We start from the raw sequence: 16705 nt of genomic DNA on the forward strand, positions 1-16705 counted from the left end.
AGATAAACAGAAATTTAAAAAGGGGATAATATAAGGGATTAGAAATTGCTTATATAAGAAAATTTTAATTTATGTGAACTGAAAATAAATCCACTAGAGAAAACGTAGATATTTTGTAAAAACATTTATCTAAAAACTCATGAAAATGTTCAAATGTAGATTTAAAAAAAACAAACAGGCCTGAACTGTAGCTTTCACTAACATTATAAAAGTATAATTTAATTCCATGAATTAATTTCTTTGACATACCTATGATAGCTTGTTTTTAGGATTCTGTGAAAAGTTATTTCCTTCTTTGGGAGGTTTGGGAAGGGTTGGGAATAATACATCTTTTACTATGAAGTAGAAAAATCTACCTCACAATTCTGGTACTGAAATTGAATATTTATAAGAATCTCTGAAAGCACAAAGTACAAAATCCTTATCTTTCATATTGTAGTTTATACGGAAATCAAATTTCCAAGTTTCATGATCAATAGTCTATTCTGAATAACTAGCCTAATACTTTAAAAATGGATAGAGCGAAGATCTCTGGTTAGGATATTGTTTAAAATAATCATAAAAATCTCTCAACATAGTCATTGATAATATTTAGCATTACTTTCATTTTTAATGTTTTATTTATTTCTGAGAGAGAGAGAGAGAGAGAGAGAGAGAGAGAAGAGAGACAGCGTGAGCAGGGGAGGGTCAGAGAGAGAGGGAGACATAGAATCTGAAACAGGCTCCAGGCTCTGAGCTGGCTGTCAGCACAGAGCCCAACGTGGGGCTCAAACCCACAAACCATGAGATCATGACCTGAGCTGAAGTTGGATGCTTAACCGACTAAGTCACCCAGGCGCCCCATATTTAGCATTACTTTCAAAAGCCTGAAGTTTCACATTATTTTTATATCTTAATGACATCAAATTTATCATCTCTATTAAATAGATAGAAAGATATTGTATTTATCCAAGTCTAAGTCATGAGGTAGTAATACTTAAAAATTAACAGCTTCCACATGTATATAAACTTTTTTAAGTAACAGATAAATAATGGCATTCATGTAAGGCACAGCGACAGAGAGCATTTTATGTCAATTTAATATTATATTTTAATGAATTCTTCTCAGTTAAGCTAATTCCTGCTTTTCATTTTTAATGTTTATGTCAAACCAGTTACTAACTACTGTGTATATATTTAAATTTAACTTTGACTAGAGTGCAGAAGGAACACCTATTTCTGCTCTAATGTTAACCATTCACTGAATGCCCCATTCCCTAAACCATGCCCCTTACGTTTGGGCATTTTTTTCCATTACCTGCATGTTGACGTATGATGGCCTTGGGGCCAGGCGAGCCCTTTCAGAGTTCTGCTGGGCAGCTGCCCTCTCGGCAGCACGCTCACTTCCAGGAGCCTTCTTGTCAGCCAAAGGGCTTTCTGCAGCACTTAGTTCAGGATCTGAGAGCAGTCTGTCAGTACTGCTGTGAAACAGTGTGGAATTTAACACTCCATATTTATATACAAATGTACAAATATGTGCCATATTTACTACTATACATCTTTCTCACTGTCAGCTATTTACATGTATTATTTCATTAGTCCTCACAATACCACTCTGAGGTAAGTAGTAGTAGTATTCCCATTTTACAGATAGTGGAAGTACCTTACCCAAGGTCATACCTCTGATAAATAGTAGAGCTGGAAAACGAACCCAAGCATATGACTCTAGAGCTGCAGTTGAAACGATTTCATGACACACGTTCACAAACATTGTATGTAAGGCATATCGTATATGGTACATATGGAATAGACACACAGACAAGATTTCTAATTTGCATATATCAAGAAGGTAGCAATGAGTCATGCATACACAGTCTAAACAGAAATAAGTCAATCTGAAGGCACGCAAATGATCTAATATGTGTGTATGAAATGCAAAGGGTATTGCTAACATATCTAATACAATACAGATAGCAGATAAATAAATATTATCAACACCTGCTCAGGGTGCATGGATGAATGTAAGAATGCTCCTTAAAATAGGAAAAATTATCTGAATTATACGATTGGTTATGCCCTATACCAATGCACCTCAAATCAAATCTAATTCCAGGTTAAACTTAAGGAAAGGAGAAATAAGAAACAGTATTAGTCAAAGAGCCGATCTATTCACTCATTCTTTCTTTTATCACTCACTATTCCATCATGCCAGGGGATTCAGAGGAATTCAGAACAAGCTATTGGAACAGAAGAGGAGAAGCAAGGAACTCCACTGACAAAAGTTCAGAGAGGCTTCACGTAGGACATCAGAACTGAAATTTAAAGGGCATCTGCAGGTTTACTAGTGTGAAGGCTGGGAGAATAGTACAAGCAAAGGAAAGGAAGCAGGCAATGTGAACACCTGATGCATTTAAAGCCAGAGTAAAATAAGATGAGACTTGTGTGTTCAAAAGAATTGCTGGAAGAAAATAAGGACTGACTGAGCTGGTGAGAATGCAGAGGCAGGGAGCCTGTTCTGGAGGTTGCAGCTTAATTCAGATGAGACGTAAATTCAGAAAATCCTTAATGATGAAAGGAAAAGGCATTCCTTCAAATGCTTCAAAATGGGAAAAAGCGAATTTACCTCTCTAATCTATGCTGAATAATGTTCACTGTGACTCTTCGTACCATGTGAAGAAAAACACAGATAAAAGCAGACTTGGACAAAATGGGAACAATAGTAATTAACTGACCAAAGGGTTTATATAAGCAAAAAAGATTTTGGTAAGAAAAAGAGGAAATAAAAATATAATGGCTATACTTGATTTAAGATACTCTCCTCTGTAAGGATATACAAGGAAACTAATAAGACAGTAGAGGAAATTGGGTGAATGGAGATGGATGAGAGCAAAACCTTTCAACATAGAAGCTTTCCACTGTATTTTTTTTGAAACATGAACAGACTGCCTATTTGAAGAAAATAAAGTAAATGGGAAAAGAAAATAGAGTAAGGATAACACACCTGTAACTGTGCTATGGTAAGGGAGAATTATAGTTAATACATTATATGTATTTATACTCACTGTGGTTTATAATAAATAAAATCATGAAACTGTCAAATATTTATTATCAAAGTTAGCAATTACCTTAGAACAAGGAAGTCATAGTTTAAGTTTCAGACTCAAAGCAAAATGAAGGAGAATTCACAGCAGGAAAATTTCAAACAGAAAAATCAGAGAGTAAATACTGCCCTACTGAAGAGCAAAGAGGATGTTAAAGTTTAAGAGCAATAGAGATGGGTTTAGGAGACCCCGATATAAACCCAACCACTATAGAGAAGACATGATTGAAAATTACCAAATGCTATTCTTAAATACAATTTTTAAAAGGAAAAAGATAATTGTAAAGAAAAATAAAAAATACTCTTGGAGAAGATCAAATCCACTTGATCCAAAGAACACAAACTACCAAGTTTAAAACAAACTCAGCCTGTTACATTTTATTTTATTTCAAAGGATCATGGGATTTTAAAGATTAAAATACATACTGTAGGTGTGAGTTTTTTGTGCCCTGTAACAGTTCTACTGTCTGCCTCTTGGCACAGGAAACTTTGGAGGGACCCATCATTTGTTTCAGGTCACCCGCATTCCCAGAATGGGAAGGACTTCGAGGCATGCCTACTTCAACAAAAGCATCGTTACAACCTGCAGAAGGGATAAAGTGAAAATACAAGTGTCATCTTACTAACAACAACCACTTGTGATGGAAACAAATCAGAACCCAACTCTAGGAAGACTCAGGCACACCAGCTTTCAACTGCAAAGAAGGTACCTTAAATTCAAGCTGTTTCAAATTTCACTCAAGATTATATCTGAAGAGAGACCTTCATAATTTTTAAAAGATTTCAGGGGCAAAAGGGTTATAAAAAAAAGAAAAACTCTACATGGAAAAAAAATTATGTGTATACATTTAATAAATTGATGCTTCCCTCTTATGTAATTAATTTAGGAAGTAATGGGAAGTGATTCTTTCTGTGGGAAGTGTTTTTCAGTTTATCTTTTCCATGTTCTTTGGAATTTCATTCAAGATGTCTTTCTGCATCCTTGAGGCAGGATGAGTCATAACTGGTTAGCAAAACCAACTTGAAATCACTGCAGAGACTTTCTACAACCCCCTTTTATCCAAGTAACAGACCAGGCTGAAGTTCAGAAGGGAAGATACCTTCTGCAGGGTTTGACTTGGGAGATGCTTGCTCAGATCCAGTTGTTTGTCTAGATGGATCACTGTGATTCCCACTCAGTACTTTTTCTCCAAGTGATGAAGTGGATATTGCACCATATTTTATATTCGGAGACTAAAATAATAATAGAAAGTAACATACAGATATAGTCACAATTCTAAAATTCATTGCAGGTGAAAGTTTAAACATATTAGCAGTGGCTTATCTCTTAGAAACGGCAAAGCTCCAGCAAAGGACCTTACCTGTGCATGTCCATTTAAAGAAGCAGAGATTTTTTTGCCTTCTGACTGCATACTGTTGATATGGACATCAACAGGAGTCAAGCCAGGAGGGGGAGATGGAGCTGTGTGCCCATAGGTGGGCACTCCAGACAACAAAATATTGGTTAATGTGGCTTGGGCAGTAGATGGAATCATAAGATGTGGTATAGCAGAAAAACCTATAATAACATTTTATGAAGACAGATATTAGACTGGAAAAAACTCAGATTCAACAAGTATTACTTTATTATTTTCAGTAAAAACAAAAGCCCCCTCATGTTTGTTGCTATAAATTCAGAAGAGAATTCAATTTTGATAACTCCTCTGTAAATAGGTTTAACATTACTATAAAAACACAAAAGAATGTTGAAATAGAACAAGACTTTATACAGAATTTAATCAAAGCTATTCATAGTACTGATGAGGAAACGAGCTAGATGTATGTAGCATGTCCATATGACTACCAAACACATCTGTCTGACTGGAACCTACATTTTTTTTTTTTTTTAAATTATCAGGCCAGTGATCTTCCGGAGTCTTTGCCACTGTTTGCTGCTCATCATACTCGTCATGTCTGACGACTGGATTTTGTTTTTATGAAAAACTCACTGCTTTGTCATGCTTCATTTTAACTAATTTACACATTGGGGAATTTGTGTTTAGCTGCAGTATGCTTTGAACCATAATTTTTCTCTAAGGAAACAGAGCCACTAGTGAATTTTATTTAAAAACTGATACCTAAGAATGCATGCCTTTTTAAAAAGTTTATTGTCAAGTTGGTTTCCATATAACACCCAGTGTTCATCCCCACAAGTGCCCTCCTCCATGCCCATGACCCCCCTTCCCTTCCCCCCACCCCCATCAGTCTTCAGTTTGTTCTCAGCATTCAAGAGTCTCTCATGGTTTGCCTCCCTCCCTCTCCCCCCATAATTTCCCCCCTTCTTCTCCCCTACGGCCCTCCGTTAAGCTCCTCCTAATCCTCCTATACATGAAAACATATGGTATCTGTCCTCTGCCTGACTTATTTTGCTCAGCATAACACCCTCAAGGTCCATCCATGTTGCTACACATGGCCAGATTTCATTCTTTCTCATTGCCATGTAGTATTCCATGGTATAGATAAACCACATCTTCTTTATCCATTCATCAGTTGATGGACACTTAGGCTCTTTCCATGTTTTGGCTATTGTTGAGGGTGCTGCAATGAACATTGGGGTACATGTGCCCCTATGCATCAGCACTCCTGTGTCCCTTGGGGTCGATTCCTAGCAGTGCTATTGCTGGGTCATAGGGGAGTTCTACTGTTAATTTTTTGAGGAACCTCCACATTGTTTTCCACAGGAGCTGTACCAGTTTACATGCATGCCTTTGATTGTACTTAAATGATACTCACCTGTGGCACTTGAAGTGTTAGCAAGTGGGGGTGCCCATAATGTGGGGCTGGGGGTGCCAGAACTTGGACTTTGCAAAGGACTGACTGAGCTATTAAGAGCATTCAAGAGTGAGTTTGGGGTTGTTGATGTGTTTAGAGATAAGGTGGTAGGCCCCAAAAGACCTGAAATAAATGAATGCAAAGTCAATATGCATAAATTCAAGACTTAAAAATACAGATGGCAGCAATATTATCACTTAGAATGCACAGATATAGTTGGATATTTTCCAAATATAAAGAACAGGTTACCTTCTTTCAAACATTCACATGAAATATTGCAATGAAACAACTCTGACACAGAACTCAGACTATCCACAAACAGATGCTGATCAGAAAATGAGAGACAGGTGTGTGCAAACCAGGCAAGCAGTCAGGGTCCCTGAGCACTGACGGCTGCTCTGAATTCATCTCAACTAGCCATGACAAATAAAACTCTGTTCAAGCGGAAGCTCATTTTTATCTCTCTGTGTAACTCACTGTTTTCGGTTTCCAAGCTAACTCTTTTCAAATCACCTGCAATTAGCAGAGGACAGGGGAATGTTCTCCTGCAGCAGAATAACTTCACTGGCCCATGTGTGGATAGGCTGAACCACTTGGAACAGTTTTCATTCTTATGTCAAAACACATACACAACTTCCCTGTGCTCCATCTCAACATGTATGAAAACTTTTCTCAGAAACAATTTTTGTTTGTTTCTTGCTTGTCCTAAGGATTTAATGTTTGATTTAAGTAGTGAAATTTCCCTTCAGGCATTTAAAATATATTCTTAAGTAAAATATGAAATTATATACAATTTTCCATGAATATTTAAAGTATTAGGTATTACTGGATAATTACAGACACAAAAACATTCTAAAAACTGAGTAACTGAACCTTTGTTGACTTTTTTTCTCTCTAGTACACGAAGAGCTCATATGCATGTATTATTATGACTGTCCAGGTCTCCAGTGGAACGGACAACTTTGAGAGATTAGAGGCCAAAGGAAAAAGTCTGTCTTTACTGTAATGGTGTCTAGACAAGGATATTTCGAATCTTAATTACATTATAAACATATTATAATTTTAAAAGCATGAAATAGCCATTAGGAAAAAAATTTACAGAATGCTGAGAGTACTTTTTCTGTCTCAGATCAACACTGAATGAGGCAGAATGATTTTCTAGTTTTATTACATTCACTTTTTATATTAAGGCTACTGAAAAATGTGCAAGAAAGTAGTGAACCTAGCATAATTGCAACATGGCAATGAACTCTAGCCTGTAAGATGGGATTCCATAAATGAGGCAGTACCTCACTGCACTTTCTCAAAGAACTAAGGCACTGAGGGGATGATGCTCTTTCATCTTCTTTTTTTTTTTCATCTTCTATTCTTTGCCTTAGATATAAATACAAGTCCATTTTTTCCTCTTAGTGGCCGCAGGTTAGATTTCCTCTGTATCTGGATGAGACAGTTCCGACCTCTGGGAGTGGGGGTTCTGCTCGCCTTCACCTCCCCCTCTCCCTACCCCTCATACAGATCTGCAATTACTTTTTGAAAAGCAAACTGGATAATCTTTACCTCTAGGGATGGATGGCAATATAGCAAATTCAAGAGAGAACAAACACATAAATTACAGTCAGCCTGCTCACTTCACTCTCATGGCATTCTTAATTTAAAAGAACAAACACAGCCACTGAAAATAAAACAGTTAGACCTTGATTATTTATGCCAAAATAAAAAGAATCTGAGTAACAAAAATCTATAGTCTAACAAAAAACCCAAAATGGATTGATGTGAGTTTGTTGCTTTTTCACTTGATCTTAGAGCCTAATGAGGGGGAAAGCCTTATAAAAGTAGCTCCAAAAGGTAGAAAGAAAGGGACTGGCTAAGCAATCCCCCAGTGACTGAGAAGCGCTATAATAATAAATTTTATACCTAGTCCAGTGAGTCCAAGGCCTGCTGAAGCTAAGATGTCCAGACTGGGACAGGCCAGGCCCGCAGGGCACGATGCTGGGGATGGACTGGTTGCTATGGTAACCCCACTGCTTTCAAGTCCGAGGAGACATTTCCTTGCTTCATACATATTTAAGGCATTTCGCTCAACACTTTTCACAATCACAGACTATGAAAACACATAATGAGAAAGAAAAAGGTGACATGCAAGTAGTCTACAATGTATTGGGGAGGTGGGTGAGAAATGAATATGGTAATAAGGATTCCACTCAGGGTATCGATGTTCTTTTAAAATCAACTAAAAATTCTAACCACTTATTTCTTATGTTTACTCCTTTTGATAAAACCATAAAATGTTAGTTATATTTTATTGGGTATGTCCTGTGTGTCAGGCACTGTGATAGAAACTGCACATACATCTTAATGCCTGCCAGAAACCTTCCGGGTGGGAATTAATATTCATATTCAGTAAGGATACGGGACGTACCCACAGTCAGTATAGCTGTCAGGGGCAGCGAGAGGACTGGACCTCGGGTATTCCGCATCTACAGCCCATTCTTGTTACATTTTCTTGCCTTTCTTTACATTAAAGCTTTCTCCCCTTTGTCTCATCTTTACAAAACAAATCAAACTAGTCACTATATACAAACTGCATAATAAGTCACTTACATTTGACATTTATAGTCTACTAGTTAACTAATAGACCTTGAGGTACCACTATTCCTCACTGATGACATATCTATGGCAAAGCTTATGGTAAAATAAATTTCTAAACAATATATATTTTTTCCTCAATGGACTCATCTAGAAAATTGGAAGTGTGAACTCAAGAGGGAGAGCCTCCAATGGGCAATAAAGAAAATTTGTGATTGAGAAAGCAGTTAATGCAGTAGTTAGCACTGAGGCCAGCTAGGCAGAATTAAATGGCCCTGGTATGCTACAAGGCTTTACGATTCTCACAGTGTGTTTTCCCCTGACCTGTGCTCATTTCTTACTAAACTCCAGGAATTCCTCTTGTGCTTGACCCTCTTTATAAAGTCTCTTCTATCTTTTGCTTTCAGTCCTGGTATCTATAGTGACTCCAGTCAACTCAAATTTTAGTTAAGCATGAAGCTTCAAATTACATAGAATGTATATCCTGTTCTGTAACTTTAAACTCACTGTATTAAGCTCACTTAGAATCAATCCTATCTTTTCCTTTAAAGTTTCCTTTAGAATAAGGCATGATTGTTTTTAAATTAGACACTGAACACCATGTTATTTACATATATACAAAATTGTCCACTGTACATATTATACATATGCCATGATACACATAACAAGATTAACAGAAATTAAAGAATGCAAAGTATAACTGTTTGGTGTTTTACCTGCTTGAATAAAAAATATACATAAATGCTATCATTAGTACATGTTAAAAGAAGCAACTTGCTTCTTTTATTCCATGCCATTCTTGTCTTCTGACATCTAGCACAAAGGTCCCTTCAGGGTGTATAACTAGGTGTAAATACTGGGGGTGGAGGATATCAGTATTTTCAGTGTAATCTGATGGTCGCAATTGTTCCTCAAAGTGGCTGTGCCAATTTACACAACATTAACGTAGGAACATTCTCCTCCCTCACTTTCTCACTGGCATTCAATATCATCAGTTTTATTCCATTAAATTTTGACTATACATGTAATTATTGGAATTCTGCAACATCTGAACTGGAATACTTCATTATTTACTTTTGATCATCATTATTACTTTACTTTCTTAAAGAGAATGGACATCCATTCTTTAAATCTTCAGGGCCAGCAGACTGGCTCACAGAGTATGTAAACTAAATATTTTTGAACTGCACTGGGTATGTCCACATACACACGCACACTTAACACAATGTTTAGCTTTATCAACTCTCTGATAATTTGACAATGCTGAAAGTTACCAGACTGCAAATTAATAAAAACACATTTTCTCTTTTTTTCTAATATATATGTAAAAAATAACGGTCATTAAAAATGGACTCCAAAACCAACACATATTTAAAGAAAATGATGATCAATAATGAATGTCACAAATTTATGTATTCAAATAAATATCATATATAATGATATAGAATATTTAATTCCATATATATGCAAATATACATTTATATGAAAATAAAACTAGCTGGAATGTGGTTCTCTGGATATAGACTCTGAACCAACCTTGCTTGGTTGTTTCGGCTTTGGTTTAATACTGATGAAGACATCGAGCTGTTCCATCAGCTGAGCAATGAACTGTGGATCAACTTCAATTTCTTCCTTCATATCAAACATCAACACAAGAGGAAGACAACCCTATGAAATGTCACAATAGAGAGTGTAGAAGGTAAAAACATTACTCATTTATTAAACATCTGATAATTTAACGTCCTACAAATAATGTAATATTCTATGGGCTTAAAGAATAAACCCAAATATTAAAGCTAAATTACATACTTTCACAAAGTTTAGAAAACTTTTTTGTGCTTTTGCTTAAGATTTACAGTAGTGAATTTTTATTGTCTTCTGAACAAAATCTAAACATGTATCAGTATTTAACTTTTTAAAAAATTTTTAAAAAATGTTTTATTTATTTCTGAGAGAGACAGAGAGACAGCGCAAGCAGGGGAGGGTCAGAGAGAGAGGGAGATACAGAATCTGAAGCAGGCTCCAGGCTCTGAGCTAGCTGTCAGCACAGAGCCCGACATGGGGCTCGAACCTACGAACCACGAGATCATGACCTGAGACGAAGTCGGACACTTAACGACTGAGCCCAAACATGTATCAGTATTTAAAGATGTCCACATTTTGGCCCTTTGCTTATGCAATCACAGGTCTATATGTCTCCCCATCTGCCCCTTCCTCCTGGTTAGACTAGCCTCTTGACTACTATTCAAACAGATGTTATACTTTGGTCTCAACTCACCAAAAGGCTTCTTCACCAACCAAAGTCCTACCTGTCTTCTGCTGCAGCTCCAACCTTATCTTCTTCCTGAGGTAAATTGCCACTACTGTTCCCTCTTTTAGCCTTCTCATTTCTTAGCACTGCACAGGTTAGCACTTGTTTCTTACTCTGAGCATTTCTTCCTGGCCCTGAATTTACTACACATAAGAACCACATACCATACTTTTACTGATTCCTCAGTACCAGCCCTCCCAGCACTAGCTGGGTTCTGTACAGAAGTATCAGGAAAAATAACAGCCAAATACACTGGAATTAAAGTGAAATTACTGTGTCTCATTTTCCTTGTGGATAAAGTGATTTTTATATTTAAAATATAGGTTAAAACCCTTTTAATTTATTTCTTTCTTCCTCACTTCTTTCAATATTGTACAATAATATATCTCATTGCACACATTTTTGGCAGGTACAAAGCATGAATATGAACTCCTAAAAGTACAGAATGTCTGAAAAAGTTCACTTAAAATCATACTTAAAGAACTTAAAATTAAAAAAAAAAAGAAAATTATGGAAAGTAATCATAATAATCTTTGGATACAAATATGCTACCTAACTAGTGATATATTAAAAGTAGCCTGGTAAACTAAGCTTGGCTAAAAAAATCATTCACAACAAAGTATTTATGTATTATAATGCTTAATGGTTATAACAAGTTCTTATTTGTCAGAGGAATGGAATCAACAAAAATTTGGATTTTCTCAAAGTTTCTCAGAAACGAATTCTGAGAGTTAATAACAGTAAAGATCACACTTGAAGCCTACTGATTCAAATGTCACTACAGGTAAAGTTCTTGAACAGAATACAATGGTGCTTTTAATAAGAATATTTGTGAGTCCACATTGTGTCAATCCATTTTGTTACTATGTATTAACCTACACACTGTTTTTAAATGACTATAGGAAGGACAGATATATAGCAAATTTTAAATTGCAAGCAGTATCAAATTATTATAACTGCTATTTTCTTCAATGCATTAAGATTCAAATTTGTGGCTTAAATCCTATTTTTTAAATTGTATCAGATATTTTTGAAATGTTCAAATATTTCATGCCACTAAAATTTATGTCTTTGGGGGTAAAAAGTTATTTTTACTATTCTGTTTAAACAATACTTTTTTTTGTCAAACGCAAACTAATACTACATGTCAGATGAAAATAATCACCTTCTACAAAATACAGCCCATTATTTCACTGTATCCTCTTTTGTGTTTAGTTTAAGTTTAAAAAAAAAAAATACTTCGAAGCAATTGCTCACCATACAATGAAATTCAGCCTGTGAGGTATTACATACCTACTCTTATTTTATTTCCTTTTACCAACAAACTTCCTTATTTGACATGGCTTCTAAAATGTTTTCATAAATATCAGTAGTATGGCGTGTGCACCAACATATAGTGTACTGAAAGAAGTAAATGAAGTAAAATAAAATGAAATAGTAACACTAATTTTAGTAAACCTACCATGAGATATTGCCTTGCAAGACAGACAGACTCAATGGTGCCCTGGAGGTAGACGGTGGATTTCTTTTGTGGATTACTAGGGTCAGGAAAGTGGATCTGAGCACCTGTTCTTTGCATGATATGTTTGATGTTGCTCCCGTTTCGACCCATCATAAAGAGATGATGTTGAGCTGCAATGTCTAGTTGTGTGCTCACAGGAATAGCTGATGCCAAGCTCCCAGCAAGATGTTCCAACAGCATGGCAGTTCCTTCCTAGGAGAAAAGGTGAGACATAATCCTATAAAATGACTGTCCACACACAAGGAAAGACTCTAGTGTACTTCTAATAGTTATGGAGAAATTCAATAAATCCTATAACCCATAATGCAATACAAGGAAAAATTCTAGAATACGAATTAGTCTAAAATCCTTTAAAAGTAAAACTTGCATAATTTGTACATTTAAACTATTCATAATTATCTCAAGTATTTACCTTTACAGCGCTGGTGTTATTCTGAGACCCTCGTACTATCACAGTAGCACCATACATTCGGGAACGCTGTTTAAATGACACTGAAATGTTGTACGTTTGTGATATGTGCTGAATCGAGGGGGAGTTAGGATCGGGAACTGGCTGAAGAATCCCAGCGATTGGTAACTCAAACATCAGCACCAAAGGAAGCAGCTCCTAAATGAAAGTATCAGAGCCCAAAGCAGACAGCTGAATCACTGCACGCTTAGTGATGTGCGTAACTTGCTCTTTTTTTCCTGAAGATGGAATTCTAAAACACAAATTGCTTTTATTATAGATATAAGCTTGGACTAGGTAAAGTTTCTCAAATGAAAGGAGTCTTTGTGAAACCTGAGAGCTTGTGACTTAAACTGCCTGTGGCATTCTTCCTCGGGTCTCTTTCTGATTATTTCAAAATCATCAGAGAAACTGAGTCAGGTACAAAATGGAATATCTCTTAGAAACATCTTCAATACATTAAAACAACTTTTATCACTATTTCCTTCCTATTGAACAGATGATTTGGTTATAAATTGATACACTAAGGTATTTTTATTGCCTTATGATACAAATATTGCTGACACTGATTTACAGTATTAAAGTAATAAATAGTTACCCGAATTCTAACTCGGGCAGATTCTACTCCTGCTGGTTGTCCTGCTATAGATACCTGCAAAAATAAGAAAATACAGAGTTAGGATTTATTTTGAGCCTACATCTGTTTTTCTCGCTATCTACACCCTTGTCACTCAAAGTGTCACCCAGGAAAAAAAGAACATTGCCATTATCTGGGAGCTTGTTAAAAATGAAGGGTCTCAGGCACCAACTCAGACCTGCTTAATCACAATTTGCATTCTAACAAGCTCCTCAGCTGATTTGTGTCAACTGATTTACATTAATCCCCTGACTTACCTAAAACCTCACAGTCCCCACAATGCCATCCTGGCCCCTTTATCATTTCTCTTATTTACTGTGTTTTCTACCTTTTGGTTAAACTCTGCATTCTGTATATCAACTCTGTACAATATATCAGTATACAATGATACTTCTGCAGTAGGTACTCAAAATATTGAACTACTTCATGCTAGTTGGTAAAAATAAAAAAAAAAAAAAAAAACCCCACAAAAACTACTCTTTCAACATCACCTCCAGTTCTCTCCTGAGATCCCCTGAACTTCCCCCATGAATCCATCAACCAAAGAATTAATCTTGGCATGAGAGTAAGAGTGTAGCGCTCCAGGACACTGCTCCTAATGGACCATGCTCCGTTCCATATCAACTGTCAAATGTTTTGAATGCTGCCCTTGCTTTCTATCTTCCTTATGTATGTGTCACTGTCACCATTAGTTCCCATAGAGAAAAGACTATCTTAGTCATCTTTGTGGCAGACAGTTTCTAGTATCGTGATTAGAGAGAAAACTTCTAAATAACACAGATAATGCCATCTCTTTTTCAAGTACTGAAAGTGCTTTGTATGGACAGGTAAGCTTTATTTGTTTTCAAACACAGGAACTAGAAAAAATGTGTATAAACTGAAGAGAAACCTAACTCCATCAATGTGAGGAAGTCGGGCACTCATGTATAGCCTCTTAGAAGGTGAGCTGGTGTACTCTGAAGAACCACGTGTGACACTACCAACAGAATCCCTGCAGTGAACAGGTGCTTGGACCAGGCAAGGCTGCAGGGCCTTTCCTAAGGTAATGGTCTCTGGGCCTTGCCTCAGGGACTTTAATTTTTGTTGCTGTCACATTTATGTTGCTCCCCTCTCTTCTACCAACCATTTAGAGATAAAGAGTTTATGGCCTACCTATAATTCCTCTCTTTAAAAAAGTAGAGCATCTTCAGTCTTCTTGGAAAGGTTCATACATCCTTTATTTTTACTTTTTAGTTGACACACAATGTTACATTAGTTTCAGGTGTACAGCATCAGTGATTTGACAAGCTTATACACTGCTCTGTGCTCACTATAGCTACGGTCTGTCACCATATACTGCTATTATATAACACCACTGGCTACATTTCCTATGCTGTGCCTTTTATTCTCATGACTTATTTATTCTATAACTGGAAGCCTGTACCTCCCACTCTCCTTCATCCATTTTGATCAACCCCCTACCCCCTCTCCTCTAGGAACCATCAGTTTGTTCTCTGTATTTATAGGTCAAATTCTGCAGTTTGCTTATTCATTCATTTCTTAAGATTCACATATTAGTAAAAATAATATGGTATCTCCATGATTATATTTTTGCTTCATCTCCCAACAAAGATATGCATGTGGAAAATCAACAGTTCATGTGAAAAGACAAAGCACCTGGTTGCTTTTTTCTGCTTGGTTATTCCTGTTGGAATCTGGAAAGTGGATGTGGCATCCCGTTTCTTCCATTACTTTTTTAATATTGTTGCCACCTTTGCCGATTACATGAGAATGTTCTGTATGTGAAACATCCATCTTCAAGGTGACTCGATTGCTCTATATGGAAATAACGTATTATTTCTTGATGCATGCAAAAGGAAGGAACAACTCCTTAAAACACGTTTTCTCCAAAGCGACAGTACTAAAAAAAAGAAGTGACCTGGTGGGAAATCTTACAGATTTATTGGTATCATATTCATCTATAAATGTACAATTTCTATCTATTTCTCTTTGGCTATGAAAAAGAAATTCTCATTTTAAGACAAATCTGTCAGAATAAATCGAAAGATACACTCTTCATCAGAACATTTTTTTGGAAACCAGCATTTAAAATAAAGTCAGGTAAATTACAAATAAATTACTCATCTCATGTTTTTTCTTTAACAGACATTATTCATGAAGTATTTAATTCAAATAACTAAAAACAGATGAAATCAATTGCAAGCAATATATGTATGCTAGTAGTACTGTTGAACTGTGACAGAAAATAATAAAAATAAAGCTGAAAACTAAAAAGGTACTGTAAGCACTATTTTTACAAGCAGTCTATTACTATAGGTCAAACTACAGAGCAGATCTACTATTCTCACTAGGAGGAAGAAGAGAGTGGAAGGGAAAACAAAGCATAGATCTCTAGCAGTAACACGGCTTCCATAAACCAGAGAGATTAGTTATAGTAAAGCAAAATGTAAAGTTCTAAGACATAATGAATAATTGTGGTCATGTTAGAATCTATGTATTTAATTTTGGGAAATTCAGTTATTGTACAATTATAAAGACATGAAATATTTTCTCATTTATAAGACTGATATTGAAATTCTTCAGTCCTCAGAAAGTAAAAAGTCAAATTACAACAAGATGTTAAAAATATCAACAGTTTTTACATCTTCTTAATTCTTAGATTTAAAACATATCCATTAAATACTTTGATCTTTAAACTTAGTTCTTCCTTTAGTTTAACATTTGAAATGCAAGAAAAAGATATTCTTTTTTGGGAAAAAATTTAGAATATCCAATAATTATAAGGTAAATAATTCCAAAAATTAAAAAGAAGAAAAGGGAAAAAAAATGGAAGAGATGAGAAACCATTTTAATGAAATACGAGATGGCAAAACACAGTGGTAAGAACCAGACAGTTTTGGATTTAAATGCCACCTCTCCATTTAATAGCTACTGGATTCTGGGAAAATTCCCTAATATCTAAACAAATCAGCATTTGTAAAATGCTTAGCAAGTGCCTCCTATATACTAAGTGACTTAGAAATGTTTACTAGAATAAATTCTCACAAGTGAGTATATATTTTTACACATCTAAATTTCCCTATTATCTCTCTATACCTATACATGCAGAAAGAGAAAGAACTTACAAGAGAAACTGTTAGGTTTCATGCCATCACACACAACTACACAGAAGATCATTTTGCCATCATAAAGGCAATATGCTAATTCTTCCAAACTTCATTACTTGCCCCACACTAATCAGGGTCAATGTCGATTTCTAAAGATGGCATACACATACATATATATGTATATATAATTATTACTCAATTACC

The 16705-nt window shown here is 35.7% G+C and overlaps 1 protein-coding gene across 1 annotated transcript in view; it reads right to left on the reverse strand.

Annotated features, from left to right (window-relative positions):
• Window positions 1-16705, reverse strand: part of BICC1 (BicC family RNA binding protein 1) — a 290122-nt gene that overhangs the window by 22148 nt on the left and 251269 nt on the right. The window contains exons 6-16 of the mRNA XM_077765226.1: window positions 15051-15209; window positions 13356-13409; window positions 12722-12916; window positions 12250-12501; window positions 10013-10144; window positions 7805-7991; window positions 5852-6013; window positions 4441-4637; window positions 4180-4312; window positions 3506-3662; window positions 1298-1460 (exon numbers count right to left, since the gene is read on the reverse strand). Coding sequence (XP_077621352.1) covers window positions 1298-1460; window positions 3506-3662; window positions 4180-4312; window positions 4441-4637; window positions 5852-6013; window positions 7805-7991; window positions 10013-10144; window positions 12250-12501; window positions 12722-12916; window positions 13356-13409; window positions 15051-15209 — 1791 coding nt within the window. The remainder of the gene's footprint in view (window positions 1-1297; window positions 1461-3505; window positions 3663-4179; window positions 4313-4440; window positions 4638-5851; window positions 6014-7804; window positions 7992-10012; window positions 10145-12249; window positions 12502-12721; window positions 12917-13355; window positions 13410-15050; window positions 15210-16705) is intronic.

The sequence above is a fragment of the Crocuta crocuta genome, unplaced genomic scaffold (genome assembly GCF_008692635.1).
Source record: "Crocuta crocuta isolate KB4526 unplaced genomic scaffold, BGI_CrCroc_1.0 scaffold244, whole genome shotgun sequence".
NCBI lineage: Eukaryota > Metazoa > Chordata > Mammalia > Carnivora > Hyaenidae > Crocuta > Crocuta crocuta.